The 21,568-nt window shown below is 49.2% G+C and overlaps 1 protein-coding gene across 1 annotated transcript in view; it reads right to left on the bottom strand.

The window, feature by feature from the left end:
• EPHB1 (EPH receptor B1) overlaps window positions 1-21,568 on the bottom strand; it is a 290,788-nt gene that overhangs the window by 244,757 nt on the left and 24,463 nt on the right. The window contains exon 3 of the mRNA XM_054708147.1: window positions 20,570-21,251. Within this exon, the coding sequence (XP_054564122.1) occupies window positions 20,570-21,251 (682 nt within the window). The remainder of the gene's footprint in view (window positions 1-20,569; window positions 21,252-21,568) is intronic.

The raw sequence follows: 21,568 nt of genomic DNA, 5'->3' as shown, positions 1-21,568 counted from the left end.
CTTCAGGGCCCCACAGTCAGCCTCAGGCATTTGAGGGGCAGAGGGGCAGAGAGGAGAGGCGACAAATAGGCAATGGTTTGAATAGAAAAGTCAATGATTATGTCCAATTGTCAGCTGGAGCAAGAAAACAAAACCTCTTGATAGAAGAGACAGAAGTCAGGATGGGTTTTGAAGGATTCATGATTTAAAATTTGAATGGTTGGAGTTGAAGTGGGAGGGGTTCCAGGATGCCATGTGTGAGGGGGAGAATAATAACTAAATGGCTCATTTATATGCTCTCTGAGAGCCAGCAAGGTCCTAAGTACTTTGCAAGCATGAATTCATCCATTTTCCACAACCACCCTAGAGTGTAGGGGATGATTATGCCCATTTCACAGCTGAGAAAACTGAGGCACAGAGAGGTAAAGTAATTTACCTAAGGTCATAGAGCCAGTAGGTGCTATGGCAGAGTCCAAACCCAGGCGGTCTGGCTCTAGAACCTACACTGCCCACCAGGCTAGGTACGGGGACTGTGATGTTAGTGTGAATGTGGGCACTCTTGGCATGCTTGCCTGCGAACCTGCTCTTACAGCAATGGGGAGCTAGAAGAGTTGGTGCACACAGCAATGACTGACCCAGTCTGGGGTTTAGGGAAATGAATCTGGAAATGGGTGAACCTGGAGTACTAGGGGCGGACTCTGCCACATCACCCACTTGCCACTGGCCTTTGGATCATCCCTCCCACAGACATGCTCCTCTGCATTTGTTCACATCAGACAACACTCCTAACTCAATAGAACAATGTCAACGCCTTTTGAAACAGTTTCCCTAAAGAGATAAGGCACCCTCTCCTGCTCAGACCTGGCAGCCTGAGCTGCAGCATTTTCCTCTAGGATTAAGTATTCCAGAGATGTCTTCTCCCCACTCCAACCCACCTTTGCCACTCCCAGGCATTTTATTTCTGCAGAGGATTCCTTCTGAAGGAGAAGAATGCAGGCAAGGAGAACTGCTCAGCTCCCCTCCCACTGCCTGACCTATAGTTGGCTCCCCCACAATAAAGAAGCAGGGAACATTTCCATCAGGCTAAGTTGAGGTGAGGTCTCATCTGGTGCTTTGAACTTTGGTCTGCCCTGCCCTTTTCTATCAGTGAGCCCCCCCCCGCCCCTGTCTTGCTCGGGAAAGCGAGGGAGCCAATCAACACAGCCAGAGAAAGCAGTCACTTTGCTGTTTGCCTGGCCTTAGAACAGGCTGCAGAGCTGGGAGTCAGGGCACACAGATGCCCATGAGCATCTGAGGCCACAGGGGGCGCCGTGGGGCAGGGTTCTTGCAGGATGACACATTTCCCATGCCCAAGGAGGGAAAGCAGCCCCCAGCTCAATCGGGTATCAGATTTAAGTGTCTTCTGAATCAGACTCAAAATTGCTCTGTCCATGAAGCATCCACCCAGCGCTAGAGGGAGCAAGAAGAGGATTCAGACCAGAGACAGGGGATGGGGCTGAAGCTGACCTGGGATGAACAGGTGCATGAGGGAGCCTCGGTCAGAGCTGCCACCCTCCCAGACTCAGAGGCTGAGCAGGGCTGTCACAGGCAAGCCAGGAAGGCCAACCGCCCTCACTCCACCTGGGAAAGGCCTCAAATTCAAGCTCAGTGAGATATACTCACAGGACTGAAAAATAAAGTCCATCACAACTTAAAACTATGTCCCATTATCCAACCAGCCTGCTTCTAGGGCTCTGCACATGATACATTTCATAAATCCTGCAAGTATCTTCTCCTTGTGTGACACAGGTCTTTGCAATTTTTGTGTTAAAAGCAAACATTTAAATCATACCACAATTTTGGGGATCCAGTTTTGACATTACCTCTTTAAATATACATATTTGGGTCTTTCTCTGAGAATATATATATACTAGAGGTCTAATGCACGAAATTCGTGCATGGGTAGGGTCCCTAGGCCTGGCCGGCAATCAGGGCCTATCTGTGGGGCAACCAGTGGGGTGATGCCTCCTCCCCCCGCCCCCCAGCACCTGCCTTGGCTGGCCTGGGGCCTGTGGGCTGGGGGTAGTTCCTGCATTGAGCGTCTGCCCCCTGATGGTCAATGCGCGTCATAGCAACCGGTCGTTCCACCGTTTGGTTAATTTGCATATTGGGCCTTTATTATCTAGGATGTGTGTGTGTGTGTGTGTGTGTGTGTGTGTGTGTGTGTGTGTGTGTATTCTCAGAGAAAGACTCAAAGACACAAGCACTTTCTATCCAGCTAAGAAGCCCTGCATGCAGCATTGGTCCATAGCAAGGATGCTCTGTCAGGGAGAGGCCCAGGGAGGAGGGGAAGCTTCTCCTGGGGCAGGTCTTCCCACGGAGCCATGGAGGGAGGTGTGGCCAAGGACACGGGTGAGAAGGGATTCTCAGACGCTGCTAATTCCCGGCTCTGCACTGTAATTAAGAGCTCCATTTAAAGTGGTAACACTTTAAATTAAAAAGAAAAAGGCAAAGGAAGATATTTCAACCAGCTCTGCTTGGACTTCTTTTCTGTGAATTATTACAAGTGTTAATAGGCATCTTCATTAAAGTATAATTTAAGAAATATTACAAGTTGGGTTCTCCCACCTCACAGCTCTGATGACTCAAAATCAGCAGCTCCTCCTACCAAACTGAAGCAAGTTTATCAAAAGAGAAAATTAGCTGAATTGGTCCATCCAGCGGTGGAAACGAGACAGAAACAGGAGACAACGTGGGTTTGCTTTCCTGGGAACGAACATAGGATGTGACCAGATTCCAAACAGGCCAGGAGCCTGAGCTGTGGAGAGATCATCAAAGAGCATGGCTAGCTGAGCTGAGGGCAGAATGCCAGGACCTGCTGGACCTGCGGGGGTGCACTTGGAACTGGCGGTGGATTGGTATCCAGGGGGCTGTGCCTGGGTAGCAAGGATGGGGAGGGGCAGCTCTTTCTGACAGACACAGCGGCAGCAGTGGCAGCTTCCCATCCTGTTCCCATCAGTGCACCCGAACTCCAAATTAGCATTCACTTTAAGAACAGTGTGCTTGCAGTGCAAATGCAGCCTTCAAATGCCCACCAGCCCACTCCCCATCCAGCCAACCACACTGTTGCCCAAGGCCCTCCCATGCAGAAATTCCAGAGGAGACCCCAGGGAGACACAACGTCCTACACGCACTCCATAGGCTACTGGTGAGGCCTAGAGTAGAATGATGCTGGAACTCGGGGTAGGGGCTGTATGAAGAGGGGCTCCATGCCAGGGCACAGAACCCACTAAGCCCCCCACCCCAGTTTATTTAATCTGCCCTCTTTTCTTCTGATCTCCCCCTATCTTTGCATGGTTTGCTTCTCGGGTTCCCAGGGCCTCCCACTTGATGAGGTAAGCCCCATCGCTTGGACTGAAGTGCTATTAGCCAGATGAAGGCCTGCATTCTAGCCGCCGTTGCCTCCTAAACAGCTTGTCCTCCGGCCCTGCCAACCAGCTCATCTCTGAGTCACTTCTAACACCCAGGATTGAGGGCTGATTAGAATTTAAGATAATTTTCCCAAGGCATTAGAGCTCTTTCTGTCTTTCAAGGGGTATAAGGGTGAAAAAAAGGATAAAGCTTAAGTTTCAAGAAACAAATACTTTAAGACTGAGAGGGAAAACGGTTTAATTGCTTAAGTTCTTAGAGTCTCAGACAATATGGTGGGCGGGTGGGTGAAAGAACAGCCCAGCCCAGAGCCGGGTTAACTCTGACGGACCTGTTTGGCCTGATGAACCTGTGAGGCAGGGAGGCTACCAGCTCAGGGCAGCTCACTTCTATCTGATCCAGGGTGACTTCCTGGGAGCTTCCCCCTCTTCGGCCATGTGCCCCAGGGGACCCCAGGGGAAGAGTCCCACATCCAATCCTTATCATTCACTCAGCACACACCAGTTAACAAGCAGACCCCCTCACCGCACACACACTCAAATATCCCTGTCCTCATGCAGACTACATGCTAGGGAGGAGAGACAAATGGTGCACGCAATCAATAAGAAAACTGTGCACTATGTTAGAGATGATGAGTGCTATGGAGAAAATAAATCTAGGTAGGGGAAACGGGAGGGCTATTGAGGTGGTATACGCTGTGAGGATGGTGGTAACACTCAAGTTAAAGCTTAGAGGAGGTGACGTCATCCACACAGCTGTCTGGTATTGGAACAACTGGATATCATGGGCTAAATTGTAATAAAATGAACCTCATACCTTCAATAAGAGCTAACTCAAAATGGATCATAGACCTAAATGTAGTGAAATATTATGTCTATAAAACATTTAAGATAACATTAGGAGAAAACCTTTGTGACCTGTGATTGGGCAAAGAATTGCTGGACATGACACCAAAAGTCTCCATAACCAGGATAAACTGAAAAATAAAAAAGAATAAATTCTCCAAACAATGGAGTATAATTCAGCTCTAAAGAAAAATGAAAAAAAAAAAAAGAAAAATGAGCCATCAAGCCATAGAAACACATGGAGAAACCTTAAATGCATATTACTAAGTGAAAGAAGCCAGTCTAAAAAGGCTACATACCACACAATTGCAGGTGTTGGACATTCTGGAAAAGGCAAAATTATGAAGACAGTAAAAAGATCAGTGGTTGTCAGGGGTTAAGGGGTGGGGAGAGATTAAGGAGCAGACACTGCACTAAGGATTTTTAGGGCAGTGCAAATACTCTGTAATGGTGGGCAGGTCATTAAGAATTTGTCCAAACCCACAGAATGTACACCAAGAGTGAACCCTAATGTAAATTATGAACTATAGGTGCCAATGTGTTACTCTGGTAGGGGATTTTGATGATGGGGGAGGTTGCACATGGGTGGGGGCAGAGGGTATATGGAAAATTTCTGTACTTCCCTCTTAATTTTGCTGTGAGCCTAAAACTGCTCTTAAAATTCAGTTTTAAATAAAAAAATTTAATGGATAAATTGGATTCCATCAAAATTTTAAATGTTTGCTTTGTAAAAGACATTGTTAAGAGAAAGAAGGGACAAGTCACAGACTGGAAGAAAATATTTTCAAATTATACATTCAACAAAAAGACTTGTATGCAAAATACATAAAGAAATCTCAATACTCCATAGTAAGAAAACAACCTAATTAAAACGGGCAAAAATGTTGAATAAACACTTCACCACAGAGTATAAACAGATGGCCAATAAGCACATGAAAGATATTCAACATCATTATTCACTAGAGAAATGCGAATTAAAACCACCATGAGATACTAGGACACGCCAATTAAAATGGCTAAAATTAAAAGTACTGACAATACCAAGAGCTGACACCTCTGTATGGACTCCCAGAAAGCTCATTTTGAAACCTCATCCCAGAATCAGAGGATCTTCCCAATAGATTCCAGTGGGTCATTTTCTCTTCTCAGGTGTATCCATCACCTTCAGCAGCTACCAGTGGAAGAGAATGAACAAATCACCATCCTTTCTTTCCAGGCTCTATTTCCTTCTCCTTTCTTCCTCCCTGACTAGTTAGTACCAACGTGCCCCATGATGAGGCTTCCTCTGGTCTTGTCTTCATTTGTTTACATTCACAAGAAATCAGAAACTAACCTAATTTTTTCAATGCACGGGGTCTGAATGCCAAAACCTTCACATAGTCTGTTCACCTTATACCAGGAGTAACTGCATCTCTCAAGGGACCAGGTCACCAGGTAGCCTTCCCTCACCATGATTGACAGCTCTTCAAAGGCAGTCCACCTGGGCACCTCCAGGCCTTCAGAGTGAGCATGAATGAAAGATGCGGGGGCGGCTCCAGGGTGAGCCATGGCAGAACTGCCAGGTGGGTGCCCCCAGCCCTGGCTGTAGTGGAACCTTCTGAGCAGGGCCCCGTCCTAACACTGGCTGCTGTCCCCCCAGCCACACACTGGGCAGCCAGTACTTCGGCACACACATCAGGACGGCTCCTGGAACACTTAATGATGCAGGGCTAGAAAAAGAAATCGCTGGGTGATCCAAGAGTAGGATGGAGTGGGGGGGGGGGGGGGGAAACTCCGAAAGAAAGTCTCAATTTGTTGGAGGATATTGTCCAAGCGGGGGCTTCCTGATGACTCAGCTGCTCCTGCGTGGGGACGCTTCCCCTCTCCCAGCCAGCCCTGCCTGGGGAGAGAAGCCAATGATTTCCCACTCTCTCTATCAGGCAGAACAAAATTACAAATAAAAGGATACATTTAAAGTCCCCCAAATAGAGACTATTGTTTATCGGCTATTGAGAGAGAGAAAAAAAGATAAGAAAAGGTAGAGTAGGTGGACCCAGCCGTCAGCCGTGGGAGTTTACGGGAAACTGTCATTTCTTGTTTCCCCCCGTTCTGTGATGGGAGGTTAAGACAAAGCTCGTCCTTCCCATTTTGAAGAAGAAGCTTTGTTGCTTATTTTGTCAAAATAAACCCCAAGCCCCTTCAGGGCCCCCTTGTCCTTCCCTCCCTGGCTCTTAAAAGCTGGCCGATTTGCATGGGAGCGGGCCTCTCTGCTGCGTCCCTCTTCCAGGCTCACTCTCATTCTCTTGCTCTAATTAGCAACTGCTTTTTTATTTTTGTATGCACATTCAAAGACAGAGATCAGGGGGAGAGTGAAAGGGAGAAAGCAAAGGTCGGTGTGAAAGGAGAGAGCAGATGGCTTCTCCCTCGCCCCCTCTGTGTACCCCGGCCCCCATGTTGGCAAACAACACACAATGTCTGTCTACAGAGCCCTTTGTGGTCCAGAAGGAAGGGCCAGCACACAGCTACAGGCAGGAAAGGAGACTGTGGGGGAAAGGCCTGGAGACGCCTGGCCGCTGGGGGAAGCCAGGGTAGAGAGAGGACTGAGGCCATCAGCCCCTGGGATGAAGCCAGGGTAGAGAGAGGACTGAGGCCATCATCCCCTGGGATGAAGCCAGGGTAGAGAGAGGACTGAGGCCATCAGCCCCTGGGATGTCCAGGGGTAGCCACCTCTGCCTCCTCTTCCTGGGTCAAGAAGCAGTGGGTGTATGGATGTCCAATTGGCTTGTGTACTGATGCTATCAGCTCTCCAGGTAGCAAATCCACTGCAGCCAGGGCTGCAGAAAGCCCTCAGGGCGGAGGGGATCTGCTGCTCCATTTGGCACTGTTAGTTCACAGGGGGCTCTTCAGGTGCCCAGGAGGAGGCAGTAAGCGCACCGTGGTGGGGTTCAGAGGAAAGGGGAGTGGAAAGGCCAATCCCCAAAGATGAAACACGCTCCCAAATAACTGAGTTTTCATTAGAGGAAATTCTTAGGGAAGTGGGCAGGCAGGTGGGCAGAGACTGCCTCAAAGAGAAGGGTGTTGTCACTCTGATTGGGTATGTTAAATTCAACAATGAACAGCTTTGGTAACTGGTCCTTAACTAGTAGCTGGATTGAAAGATTTAAAATATGTTAGAGGAAAAAATGAAGCTTGAAAGAATTCTCATAAGCCAAGAATAACTGAGAATGGGGTAGAAGAAGCTGAAAGAAGCAGAGAATGCTTCAGAAAAATTAAGAAATAAGCACAGAGAAGCAGGGCATTCTACAGAGATACTTTGGGGTGGGGGGAGCTAGTGTTCTTTTTAATAAACAATCTTATTATCAACATGTGTGATTATATATTAATTTTGATGACAAAAATTACTTTTGTAATATTTGCAACTGATTTCAATGACAAACATTGATTTCCTGTATTTTACTACATGAAAGAATTCATTTTTATTGCAATTTGCATCGAAACAGTTTCCTAGGGGAAAAAAAATAAAAACAATGAATGGAAATAGCCATCCACTCATTAAAATCCTACCCATGGAATGTGCTTTCTCTTTTTTCTCTTTTCGAAGCAAGTCCAGAGAGAAGACAGACAAGATAATAGAATAAATGGAGGAAAGGAAAACAGGGGAGACAAGTTTGGCCGAAGACACAGAGGGGGAGACAAACAGAACCAGTGAGAAAAGAAAAGCCCCATGTGACAAGGGTCTCCACATGCAAATGTAGCCATGTGTGTGACAAACTCAGAAACCAAACAGAAACCCGCAGATCACCTAATTCCCAGAACAGGCAAAATTTTGCCAAGTCCATGATTTGGCAGAGTTCTTGCATATTCCATACAATTTCAATGAGAAGCTCTATGCATCTTGTGCAAAGAGCAGATTGTCCTTTTCCACTTGAAATACACACGTGGCACTGACCTTATGTCCTCTGTCAAACTGAGACATTACCACCAACCTTTACTGAAAGGGTTTCATGATGCATGGGCTTGCGACCATTCTGTCGGTTTTGTTCTGTGTGTGTGCACAATGTGTCGCTCGATGGGACAACAGACAGACAAGGCCTCTGCCATCACTGGTTACTTCCTCCATCTGGTCCTGCCATCATCACCTCTGCTAGTGCACGCCCTGTCAGCAGTCTCACACCCGGTTCCTGACTGGTTTCTTTGGAGTTTACGCTACTCAACGCTACTGGGAAGTTTCCTCACACATCCCAATGCAAAGCCTTTCTTCCTGCTCAGCTCACATCCTGCTTCCACAAATTTTGTTTTGAATGCATTTGGTTTTGTTCTCATTTAACAGATGGCCCAGAGTAGGCATTAGGGATGCAGAGAAGCATCAGGCGTGGCCCTGCCTATGAGGAGCGGGGAGGAGAGAATAAGACCGAGAGTTGGGCGGACAATGGAGGTGGAGGTAAGGGTGGTTCAACTGTACCTTCAATTCATTCTCACCCATGAGCATGGTCACTCCATGAACTCCAAGGCTACCTGATCCCTAGCCAATGGGAAATGCAGATCAAACTCCAATGGCTTCTATCTCAGCCCAAATGGGATACTGAAGGCTCAGCTCCCATCACAAGTCACTGATGTGGCCCTAAGTGAATCCTGTTCTTCTCCAGCTGGGAAGGAGTAGAGAATGGCCTTTCAGCACCAGTTCCTGCTCCTGTCCTGTCCTATCTGCAGACCCTTCACCTACCACACTCTGAAAAATGCCAAAATAGGTGCATGGCGTTTACCAGCCGGGCCTCAGAGTCCTACGTTGTATGACCTTGGCAATGTTACTTGAGTTCTCTGTGCCTCAGTATCTTCCATTTAAAAATGAGGATGGTATTCTTGTGTACCTCATAGGGCTATTGTGAGGATTTAAGAGACGGTGTAGGAAAAGAATTTGGCAGAGCATCTGGTATGTAATGAGTGCTCCATATATGACAGCCATGCAAGCTGGAAGCCAGTCCAGGAACGTTCGCTCCATACCCACATTGTAACCATCAACATGATCTGACAAGGAAACATGGGACTGCCTGCTTAGCCCAGGTAAACAGGGCAAGTCAGCATTCTCTCCAAACATCAGTAATTTGCATGTTATCTTGATTGCTTTTTTGCCAAATTTACACACCAGAGTTTTAATTTGTTGTTTTTCTTTAAGATGATTCATTTTTTTTTAACTGAATATGTTTACTTTAATGGAAAGAAGGAAGGGGAAGGGAGGGGAGAGGACAGGAGAGGAGCAAAGATGAGAGGAGAGAGAGAGAGAAAAACTAAGTCAAGTAAGAGAGGTAGGAAGTCCATGGCCCAGAGAGATCGAATTGTTGCAGAGTTGGAAGACAAAAATAAAAAGAATGGAGGCAGTGGGCAGCGACCCAGGGCTAAGACAACGCTCAGAAGCAGGGCCGGGGGGCTTCAGCAGGGCTGTGGGAAGGTATCTGCTCCCGGCTGGGGCATACTAATCAAGGATGGGGCTGACACTGATTCAGGGAGGCTGGGGAAGGGATGGCAGGTCTGGTGAGAGTATGTTGGTGCAGAAGAATGAAGAGGAGGCTGGAGGGAGGGAGGGCTAAGGGCTGGTGACAGGAATGGGTGGCTGACGGGGAGTCACCAGGGTGAGTTGAGGCCTCAGGCCCCAGAGGTAAGCTGGGAGAGTTAAAGGGAGAGATGTGGGACTGAGCCAAAGAGCTGAGAAATGTGAGGGGCAGAGCAGGGAGCCCAGAATAGGCCCCGGGGCAGGAAAGGAAGGATGGGTAAGCCAGGTGTGTTTCCCACCAAACTAGGCTGGGCCAGCTTTCCTGATGGACCACGAGAATGGCATGGCCTTTCAGCACCAGTACCTGCTCTTGTCCTCTCCTACCTGCGGACCCTTCACCTACCACACTCTGAAAAATGCCAAAATAGGTGCATGGCATATACCAAAAATGCCCTGTGAGACAGATGGATAAAGAACATATAAATGGTGGGATGCAGGGCAGGAGGGAATGGGGAGAGAAGCAAGTGAAGAGTGGACTACATCAAGGACTGAGAAAACGCCAAACTTCCTGCAACATGCAAATTACCTGACTTAATGATGTGTTTTATAGGAAAGCTTGTGTCTCAACTCCTGAGGAGGCCAACTCATGGAACTCTGCCATGTTTCAGTGGCCCTCATAGTAAGACAAAGGCAAATTGAAACCGCAATGGGATGCTGGTTTTCATCTATCAGATTTGCAAAGATAAAAATGATTGATATTTTATTATCTTGGCAAAGGGACAGGGAATAGGAACTCTTACATTGTTGGTGGGAGCAAAAATTGGTAGAAAATGCCTTTGTCGGAGGACCATTTGGGAATATCCATCAAAATTAAATATTTATATACTCTGATTCAGCACTTTTACTTCTAAAAATTTATTCATCCTTAGCTGTTAGAAAAGCGCTTGGCACATAGAAAATCCTCAATACATATTCATTGAATAAATTAATAAATTTGTCTCACACATATGCTCACACTTAAGTGCAAAGATGAATGCACACAGATGTTTGTTGAAACATTGTTTAGAAATAAAGAAACAGGAAACAACCTAAATGTATATAAATGAAGGACCAATTAAATAAAAGTACATCCATCCAATGGAATACTAACAATCATTGGAAAGAATGAGACAGATTTCTATGTAATAAAACCCAATTATTGTAAACCTTCATTGCTGAGTGAGAAAGGGGGTGGGAGAACTAGGTGAAAACCCTGTGCATTCTGCCCCAGTGCAGGTGGGAGAAAGGTAGTCTATATTTTAGGTGTGCACATACTTGCACCCTCTCTGCAAGAGCCTGTCAGAAACTGTAACCGTGTGGGACCCTGGTGAGAACCAGAGTGGAAGGGAAATTTACTTTTCCTATGTATTAACTATTCAAAATATGTTTTGCCGAAACCGGTTTGACTCAATGGATAGAGCGTCGGTCTGCGGACTGAAAGGTCCCAGGTTTGATTCCGGTCAAGGGCATGTACATTGGCTGCGGGCACATCCCTGGTAGGGGGTGTGCAGGAGGCAGCTGGTCGATGATTCTCTCTCATCGATGTTTCTAGCTCTCTATCCCTCTCCCTTCATCTCTGTAAAAAATCAATAAAATATATTAAAAATATGTTTTAAAATATATTTGTATTGATTTCAGAGAGGAAGGGGAGAGAGAGAGATAGAAACATCAATGATGAGAGAGAATAATTGATCAGTTGCTTCCTGCTTGCCCCACACTAGGGATTGAGCTCACAATCCAGACATATGCCCTGACTGGGAATCAAACCAAGACTTCCTGGTTCATAGGTCGACACTCAAACACTGAGCCACACCTGCAAGACCCAAAATATTTTTAAAATAATAACATCAAAAGGTAACTTGGGATGAGAGAGATGTGCACAAAAGTTCCACCTCAGGGACTAGAGCAGGGGGCTCCTGATTCATTTCAATCCCAGGAAGTAGGGTTCAGATATGAACTAGGCTGCCTCGGGAAGTCTGACTGTCCCATCACTGGAGGTGTCTAAAAGCTAGGGGAAAGCAAAGGAAATGCCATCCAGTGGGTTGGACTTCCTGTCCTCAGAGGTCTCATCTAGCTGGGAGAAGCCATCCTCCATTGGTTCCCCAGGTCCATAGAGACCTTTGTGGTCCCCCCTTGCCCTCTGGACATTGCAAGCACTTTCTAAGAGCTAAGAATGTAGCAAATTCTTAGAAGTCAGAGTGTTCAATCTGAGTCCATAGTATAAAGGACTTGGCAGTAGTAGGTGCCCAGGAAGTACCTGAAGAGTGAGCACAAGGACCACTCACTGCACAGGAACTCCTGAGTGGAACCCAACCTGCCTGGAGAATTGGAGCCAGAACTGTGCAGGCCTGCAGGGACATGACCAGAGTAGGCCCCCAAGGGTCACACCCTGGCGACCAGGGAACTCCAGCCCGTACTAGAAATGTGTGCCCATAGTGTTGGGGGGCTATTTCAGACAAAGGCCAAGAACAAGCCAGAAACCAAAATGCCCATGTTCTTGTCCAGCCCTTCTTCTAAACTGGGTCCTACCCTCAATGGAAACCCTCAGGAGGGCTGGGCTGAGCCCTCCCTGCCCCTGCATTTCTGTCCTGTGGTTCCAAGATGCCTTTTGAGGCTCCGCGCAGTGCCCTCTTCTCACCAGCCTCTCCAGGGCCTCAGGTGGCTGAGCTGATTTCCTCCTGCCTGATCTCCCTGTCCATGAGCGCGCGCGCACTGGAGGATGAGTCCAGCATACCTGTAAGCATTCAGACTCATCCCGCAGCGGGCTGGGTAGGCACACAGGAAGGCGGGATGCTCTGTGCCATATGGGATGGCTCCGAGAGCAGACCCAGACATACTCCTCTGTAGTAAGCTGCATCTCCCCAGGATCTGCCTGCTTTGCCTTATTAATTGGCCCTCCAACAAAAGTGAAGGGCTCAGCTGCCTTCCCAGGTAACTGGTACTCAAGCTCTTAGCTCAGCCAGCAGCGAGAGTGTAGACAGGACATCTCCAGGCAGAGGCCTCTCCCCTAGGGAAAAGCCAACACTGCCCCTCTACCAATGTCCCTGTCCGAGCCCTGTTGGCAAAATAAGGCTTATTCCTGGCGATGTGCCCAAGTTTGGGATGCTTTCCTTCTCCCCCTGCAGATGGGTGGACCCTTTTAGGTCTTCTTGGCACCACCGCCTTGAAGTCCAGGAGCACTGGGCACTGTCAGCCCAGCTTGTCCATGGCCACAAGCAGTGGAAACAACTCATCCCCTCAGAGTTCCCTGGGACCTAGAACTAAAGGACCCACTCGAGTCAGGCACCGATTCAATATGACTTTTCATCTCCATGCTTCAAACTTAAAGGTGGTAGTCCCCCCCCTCCAGGAGAGAAAGTCTGTGTATATAGATGTTTGTGCTCGAGTTCTGAGGAAGGAAACTGCCCAGCTCCAGAGAGAGACAGGGACAAGAAAGCAAAGGGGACAAGTCTGGGGACAAGTCTGACCACAGCGCTGCCTGAGCTGGGATTCAGCCCTCGGGGCCATTGCTGGTCCTCGATTCAGATTAGAGAGCCACAGCCAGGCCTCCAGCCCGCAGCCTGGCCACGTTCCCTCTGTCCTTTTCTATAAGCACAGAGCCTTAGACCTCATCCTTCTCAGGGAGCTTGGGTCACCTACCGAGACACCGTGCACCCTCTGGATGGCTCACAGGCAGGTCAACGTTTCAGAGCATCTGGAGAGAGTACTTCTCCTGGAGAGGTTCACAGGAAGATGGTAATAGTTGACACAAGCTCTGTGTTATATAGTGTGGAAACCTACAACCACAGAGCATGATTCCAGTGAGTACCTAGACCCCAAGGAAAATAAGGGACAGCACAGACACAGAGAGAAATCATGAGAGAACTGCTGGGAGAAGTTTGATATTTCTGAAAATACATATTTGCCTCTAAGGACAGTTAATTTCAACAACATCCAGTCCCAGAAGCAGAGGCAGATGGTGGCTTCCCCAGACCTGGGTTCTAATCCCAGCTGTGATGTCAACTAGCTGGGGCTCCCTAGACTGCTGCCCAGAAATGCTTCCTGGCTACCTTCACTCTACGGACAATGAAGCAGTCAGAATAGATGGTCTCTCAGCATCCCACACACTCCCACCCCAGCATGGGCAGTTTCAGACTATATAGCTCTTCATGGGCAATGAGGGTGCAGTAAGTGGTGGCACCAGGGCCCTGCCTACATGGCCAGCCTGTGATGTTTTTTACTACCCACACCAGCTCAGTAATGACCAGAGCAGGCGTCCTCAAACTACGGCACACGGGCCACATGCGGGTGTTTTTGCCGTTTTGTTTTTTTACTTCAAAATTAGATATGTGCAGTGTGCATAGGAATTTGTTCATAGTTTTTTTTTTTTAAACTATAGTCCAGCCCTCCAACGGTCTGAGGGACAGTGAACTAGCCCCCTGTTTAAAAAGTTTGAGGACCCCTGGACCAGAGGGTGCCTTCATTGTCATCTTTGATAACACATATTTATTAAGTCATGGGCACCCATGCACAGAATATTGTCAAGTTATTCTCAGGATATCTAGCAATGGCCAGGGTGAATCATGATTGTTTAGTCAACACCTATGGCATTTGGGTGCTTCTACCCCTGTCTTTCAAAGGCAGAAGGGGCAGTGTCGAGCTTCCCCTTTCCTTGCCCCCTTTCCATCCTCTGTCACCACCAGAGCCTGGGACTGAGTCCCCATGCCCAGTGTGCAGGAGTCGGTGTGGCAGAGGGCCATCCTTCCAGCTCTGTTTGCTGTTGCTCCTGCCATGTCACAGCCCATTACATCCGGCCAATTACATCAGATTCTTCTCTGGAGAGAGCTGGGCAGGGCCACCATGGGGAGCAGAGGAGGCCCCAGGGATTTGTAAATGAAGTACCCTGTTGGGAAATCCTATTATGAAGCTCATCTTACAGGGCTGTGGTGTTAATGACCTTGGCCTCCCAGGGCCCTGGGCCCTGAGCAGAACTGATCTCCCAGGGGCTTAAGAGGAGGCTGCCTGGGCTGTGGCCTTCCTCTCACTCACCAACCAACTGCAGAAGGACCAGAGAGAGCAGAAAGCATTCCTCAGTACCCCTGAATACACTGCCAGCATAGCGGCCCCCCCGCACACACACACACTCCCCACTCCCTCAGGGTCCCACCTTCTCTTTCAGCATCTAGGATGAGGAGGCAGGTGGAGAACCAGAGCTGGGACCAGCAACCCTAAGGGAGAGCGAAATAGACCCTAGAAACTTCTTTTTCCAAGAGGAGCTAAATTAGACACATTTTTCTTTACCTTCGAATCCTGCAGATTTTTCGTCTCAACTCCCCCAGGCTTATAAATTGTCTCATCTTGGCTGCTCAAGTTGACAAAGGCACCGAAACTGTTGGAAGGTGCAAAATGTCCCTTGGGTTTCCAGGCATGAAAGAATTTACATGTAGGTGGAAAATTATCAGGAAAGAAAAAGTCCCCTTTGGGGAGAGGAGAGGAGTGAAGAAGAAGCTGCAGAAGGAGAAGAGACCTCTGAGGAGAAGGCAGGGAGGGTCCAGCCTGAGGAGCGCCATGGAGGCAGTGACCCAGAGCACTCAGGCCCAGCTCGGGGCTGTGACAGATACATGATGAGTGGGAGACACACACACAGGGAGATAGGCGAAGCAGGAACTGCTGTTCTGCTTTAAGAGTTGTCAAGGCCTGCCAACATCCAGAGCTGGGTTGGTCCTAACTAACCTGAGGACCCCTGGGAAGTCCATGTGGACTCCTGGGTATAGTACCTGGACCCTCAGCCCCAACTCTGCTTGGCAGGCCCTGAGCAGGGCATGGGAATCGTGCAAGTGTGATGTGTCCTTGAGCACAGTGGTGCCCCCACCTCCTGCTGTTCTGAGGACAGTCCCGAGTGAACAGCTGGTGCAGGCCAGCTGCAGGGAAGGCTGCTCTTTTCTGAATCCATTCACAGCTTCCTGTCCCTGCCTGCTCTGTCCCCAGCCCTTCTTAGGCTCGTAGCAGCTGAGGTGCCACGTTGACAACGTCTGGCCTCATCAGGGTCCCATGGCCCTCCCACGGCCCCCACCCCTTACTCGAGGTGCGGGGATGCTCTGAGCATCTTCTCCCTGTCGGTCTGCAGGCCCCATGAACAGTCTACCTAGCCTCCAGCCTGCCCTGCAGTCCCTGCTCCCAGACCCCTTCTATGGCCCCTCAGGGGCTCAGGTCCACCCTTTCTACACACCCCACAAGCCCAAGGACACCTACAGTGACCTCCTTTGGGGCCCCCTTCTTTTTAACTCCAGCTACATAGATGGTCCTAGTCTGGACCTTACACTCGGGATTATCAGCCTGGGCCCCCACCAGACCCACCCAACAGAGTCTCAGAGGGGGGCATCTGAGATGTCAATTTATAAAATCTTTCCTGTGAGTTCTCAAGTCCACTCTGGGATCAAGAATCACTGCTTCAGAAGACCATGTTCTCTCTTGTGCTTGGGGAGTCTTCTTTTGCTACTCAGACCTCCAGCTCACAAAGACCACCTGCCTAGACCACCTGCCTCGAAGCAGGCCTCATGAGCCACACCTTTCAAACGCATGTTCACTGACCCACTGACCTGGTGAGAGACAGTGGATCACACCTATGTGCTGACTTCACTGGCCACCTCTTGACAGTCATGGAGCTGGACCTGAGCAGGTGAAGGTAGGTAATGACTCACATTCAGGGCTCCTGCGACCTGTGTCTCTGGGTAGGAATACCACATGCCAACTTCATTTCAGCATCTTATTCCTTTAGTAACCAGAGTCCGATGGTGTGCTGGAGAGCTTAAGGGCAATGCCACCTGGCAACACATGGCATTGCCTGGCTTACAGAGCTGTCTCATCTCCATTATCCTACTTGGTTTTCCCACACCCTGAGAGGTGGGCAGAGAAGATAGGACTGTCCACAGTAAAGGACTTAATGAAAAACCACCAGAATTTCACAGCAAGGGAGGATGGTTATGTATAGTATTGTTATCTCCTGGCTGTTATCTCCTAACAGTGGCTAGAGATGAAGGCTAATGAGGCAGCTCCTTTTGGAAGCTCCAGAAGACCCTCCATGACTGGGAGGGCAATCCATGCCCTCAGGGAGCACTCAGGGGCAGAAGCAGATCCAAATCCCATGGGCACACTGCTCCAGCTAGGACCTGGCTGCCAGAGACTGTCCCAGAACCTGAGACCTTGCCTTGGGCACCCATATGGGATACTATAGCCCTTAAGTTTCTAACAGACAGGTAAGGAGCCTGCCTGGCCCAGGTTCCCCCTAGCAACTGTCAATCTCAGCCCCTCCAGCATCCCAGAGACCAACATCAGCTCGAGATAGTTTAGGCTCCACAGCAGAGATGGCTTGTAGAGCACCATATCTTTGCCTCCCTGGCCCAGAGACAATTAGGCTAAAGGGACCCACACAGAGAATCAATTTAGCCATCAACCTGAGCAGGGAAGGTGTGGGGGTGGGTAAGGACAAAGCCAGGATTTCTCATTAATCCACTGTGCCATGAGCATGAAACTTGAACTGGGGACAGATGGCCATTTTCCTAGTAATTAACAGTTTCATAGAGACAAATGCGTGATGGGGTCAGAGTCACTGGCGAGGTCAGCTGGCTGCTGGGATTCTCTGACTGATGGGTCCAACCTGTGTGTGCAGAAAGGGTGAACCAGGAACAGGCCTTAGGGACCAGCAAAGCCATGGAGCCCTCAGGAACATGTGTGAGCCACTTGCCCCCATCCCTCTCCCTACAGCTTCCTCTGCTTGCCCCCTTCCCCTTCCCTTCCTCATGCCTCACAGCAGAAACAGCTCGGGCCAGGACCACTCTTCCCTGGCTGGGCTGCCTAACTGGTCTCCAGGTGCTTCTGCACAACCAAGCGACTGGTCACCATGACTCTGACAAGAGGGGGTTCAGCAGATGCAAAGTGAAAGTCAGGAGAAGAGGGTCCCTGCCATCATGAAAGTCTGTCGTGCCAGAACAATAATATAAAGACTATTCTTCCTACCAACCTGTAGATTTCTACCAACCCAGGCAAAGGCTCACACTCAAATATCCAGAAAAGACCATTTATCAGATCCACATTTCTGTGAATCACAGAATCACCCAGGCTTTGCCCGTCTGGCTCCAGGGCATCAGTCCTCAGGACTGTGTTGGGAGAGAGTAACTTGCCTTTTTCTCCAGGACAGCTGATGGAGGCTCCCTGTTTCTCACTCACAGTTCCCTGGCATCCACTATGCTCCATGCTCATGAGCATTGCCTGTAGTGCCCCAGGAGTGCTGTGACTGGCCACAGTGCCTACCTGACAGCTTGAACATCCCTTGAAGACACACCACGGCCCCAGTCACAAATCCATGCACTGCCCATCTCAAACCAAAGGGTGCAGAGCTCCCCAAGACAACCATCTGTGCCCACTGTCTCCGCACCTGCTCTCAGCCCTGGGAAGAGAGGTCTGGCTCAACCATCAAGGTTACCAGCACAGCCAAGGGCAAAGATGCAGCTTAAAGTGGTGGAGACAGGATAAAAGGGGGTCTCTCTGCTGGTCTAGGTCACTGAGCTCAGCCAGGCTGCTGGGCAGCAGGACCCATGATGCTGCCTGATTCCATTCTCCACTCTTGGAAATGCCACCAAAATGTGACTGCCTATGCCACTGAAATGGCAATGGGATGGTGCCCTGGGCTCCCCATTTCCGCCACACTCCAATGAGTTTGCGAGGAGCAGTTTGTAAAGTCAAGCCAGGTTCACAATAGCTTTGGATTAGGAATGTCCCCCAAAAGTCCAGAGCGGGTTGGAGGTGGGGAGGGAGAATGGAAAGAAACCACTTGGATTTAAATATTTGTCTCCCCAGGCCTTCCCAGGACAACCACTGACAAGCAGCATGGCCAGAAGAACTCCCCAAAAGAGAAAAGTTCCAATTAGCCCAAAGAAATGAGCCTGTTCCCAGAGTCCCAATTAAATCAGAACCAATCAATGCTTGCTCAGGTTCCTGCCACTTTGCTCAGGAAATAATCAGAAAAACAAGAGGCCCCAGCCAGCAAGTGTGGCGTGGCAGCCCTTTGAAGCCTGGAGACATCACCCACACTGTTGCAAGCTGCTGCATCTGGCAGCTGCTGCACCTGCCCCTTTAAGAATTCAGCCTGGTGCCTAGGTCCCTACTCAGACCCTGACAAATGCCAAAGAGGGCACCTCCCGCCCCTCCTCCAACCAATGGGACAAAGAGGAGCGCTGTGGGACCAGGCCAGGCTGGTTTTAAAACTGTCTGCATTGATTCATCGCTTGATCTGGCATTCTCTCCCCTCTGCTTCCACACCATCCATCATGGGTACCATAACCAAGAAATCCAATAAAGACACAAAGGCGCAGCTCTCCTCTCTCAGCAGGCCTCAGAAAGGCTGTGTGAGGGCCCCGGCCCAGCCAATTAGCTGAGTCCAAAGGATCGCAGAGCTGATGGGCATTAGCAATCCTGTCTGTGCCTGGCACTTCGCCTGCAGGTGCTTGGGGAGCAAGGTGAGTGAGGTAGAAACACAAGGGATGGCCAGGTGCTCAGATGGGATAGGGAGAATGGCAGGGAAGACAACTGGCACAAGGCTCATGTTAAAGAAAGAGGAGCTACTACAGACCCCCTCCTCCAAGATGCCCCAAAGGACTAAGGCCACTGAGTGATGGGTTAGGGTCAAGATGGTCATTTCTGAGGTCCATGTAGGAGGCCTTGCTCTTGAAAGAGTCTGAAACTTTGAAGGCCACAAAGGAAACTTAATAAAGGAAAGCAGTTTTCTCTTCCCCAACTCTCTCCCCCAAGTTCAGCTTCCATGCAGTTAGGCTGTGCACTCTCGACCAGCGATCACCAACCTTTCAGACCTCACGGACCACCAGTGGTCCACGGACTACCGGTTGGCGACCGCTGCTCTAGACTAAGCATGTCAAACTCGCGGCCCGTGGGCCACATGCCTCGTTTATTTGGCCCGTGTTAGCCTTTGAGTCTGACATGCTTGCTCTAGACTTTTCTGTTTACTCTCAGAGAAGAGTGAGTCGAGATCCAGCTCAGCACACTGATTGCCACCTATTGGACATGTGCTCCTTCGGACTGAGCAGAGCCTATGTGAGCACACAGCACCATGACCCCCACAAACTGCAAAGTTTACATCACACTGTAACATTCAGAAGCAAAGGTAATTCAACTCATGATAGCATCTCACCCCCATTCCAATAGCTTCATCTCCTTCTAGGACACACCAAAACTAGGCCCATCCCTGCCCCAGGGCCTGGCACTGAGCCCCTAGAGGAAGACAGCCAAGCCAGAGGGCTTTGAGTTAATGAGCTACATGGGTTCAGTACCAAGCTGAGTGCTGTGGGAGCTGGACTGAAATAAACTAAAATATTTTCCAAATTCAATCACCTCTCAATTACCCTTGAGTGAACTGCCCATGACAACCCAAATCCCAAATTCTCTATGCCTCAGAGAATGGAGCTGGACATGCAGGGTGTGTGTGTGTGTGTGTGTGTGTGTGTGTGTGTGTGTGAGTGAGAGAGAGAGAGAGAGAGAGAGAGAGAGAGAGAATGTCAATGTCCCAAAACTAGATATCACTGATGGTTAAGTTATTATCCATCATTTATAATTCTTCCCATCTTTTCCCCTACCATTAATATGGACATTCTGGTTGGATACGATTAGAAAATCATCAGGCCTAGCATAGGGGATGAAGGTTACCCAGAGCTTTATAATGTAAGAGCCATTGGGCTATTCTGTTCCTGTACAATCCAGAGCTCAAGGCGGGAAACCTTGCAGACTTGGCCCTGCTCCAGGTGGGCAGGAAGCAGAGGTCTCAAGGGGTCTCAGACCTTACCCTTGCAGGCCATGCTGTCTTCAGCCTCATAGCCAGGCTTGCAGGTACAGCGTCCGATAGGCACCATCCACTCCCCGTCCCCGTTGCAGTAGAGTTTGATGGGTACATCTACTTCCTCTGCGTTGGGGATGCACATGCCCCGAGCAATCACCAGAGATGTGCTCTCTGCCCCTGTCATGGTCTCTGGAAACAGTGCAAAATTTTGCACAATGCTGGGACACTTTTTAAAGAAGACACGGACAGAAAGGAGAGACATACAGGCTCCATAATCCTGAAAAGCGAGGTAAAAACCATTTCGAGTAAGAGGCCCAAAGCTCCTGACTTCTGTGTTGACTTTCATCAACCTTCCCCCGAAGTCCACCTGGGAGAAGCTCTCATCTGCAGCAATGGTGTCTACTTTGAGGTAGGGGGCCTCAGACCAGAAGGCTGACTTCTTGGTGGCAATGACAGAGTCAGTTTCATAGTAATACAAGTTGAAGGTCTCTTTGCAGGAGCCTGGGACATTGGGGAGGCTGCTGCAGTCTCTCACAGTGAATCGCATTTCTGTGTAGATGCGATGGGCTCCCCGCCGGTTGATGAAGGTGGTGAGCAGCCAGTTGTTCTGGTTGGGCTCAAACACGTTGCACACCTGGTAGGTACGGATGGTGTTGAGGTTTTCATCGTAGCCACTGACTTCTTCCCACTGCACCAAGCAGTCCACAGGCACACACATGTAAAAAACAGAAAATAGAAAGTGAGAAGACACAGAAAGGCAGTCAGAAGAGAAGCTTGGCAATGGAAGAGGGCCTTAGGAGCTCACCAGTCCACCTGTTTGACATGAGAAATGAACACATCTAACCCTAACCTGCTTTTAAAGGTCTCCTATAAGTGGGCTTCAGAATATGCAGCCCATCCCCAAATAGAAAAGACTTTACTCTAGAAAGCCTCCCTTCATCTAACCCACAACTCTCATGCTGTGACTATGGCTTATCACATCCATGGGGACAATCTGCAGGTGTA

The sequence above is a fragment of the Eptesicus fuscus genome, chromosome 18, assembly GCF_027574615.1.
Source record: "Eptesicus fuscus isolate TK198812 chromosome 18, DD_ASM_mEF_20220401, whole genome shotgun sequence".
NCBI classification, from domain to species: Eukaryota; Metazoa; Chordata; class Mammalia; order Chiroptera; family Vespertilionidae; genus Eptesicus; species Eptesicus fuscus.
Note: the sequence above shows the minus strand (reverse complement) of the source record. Positions and strands in the feature narration are given on the sequence as shown.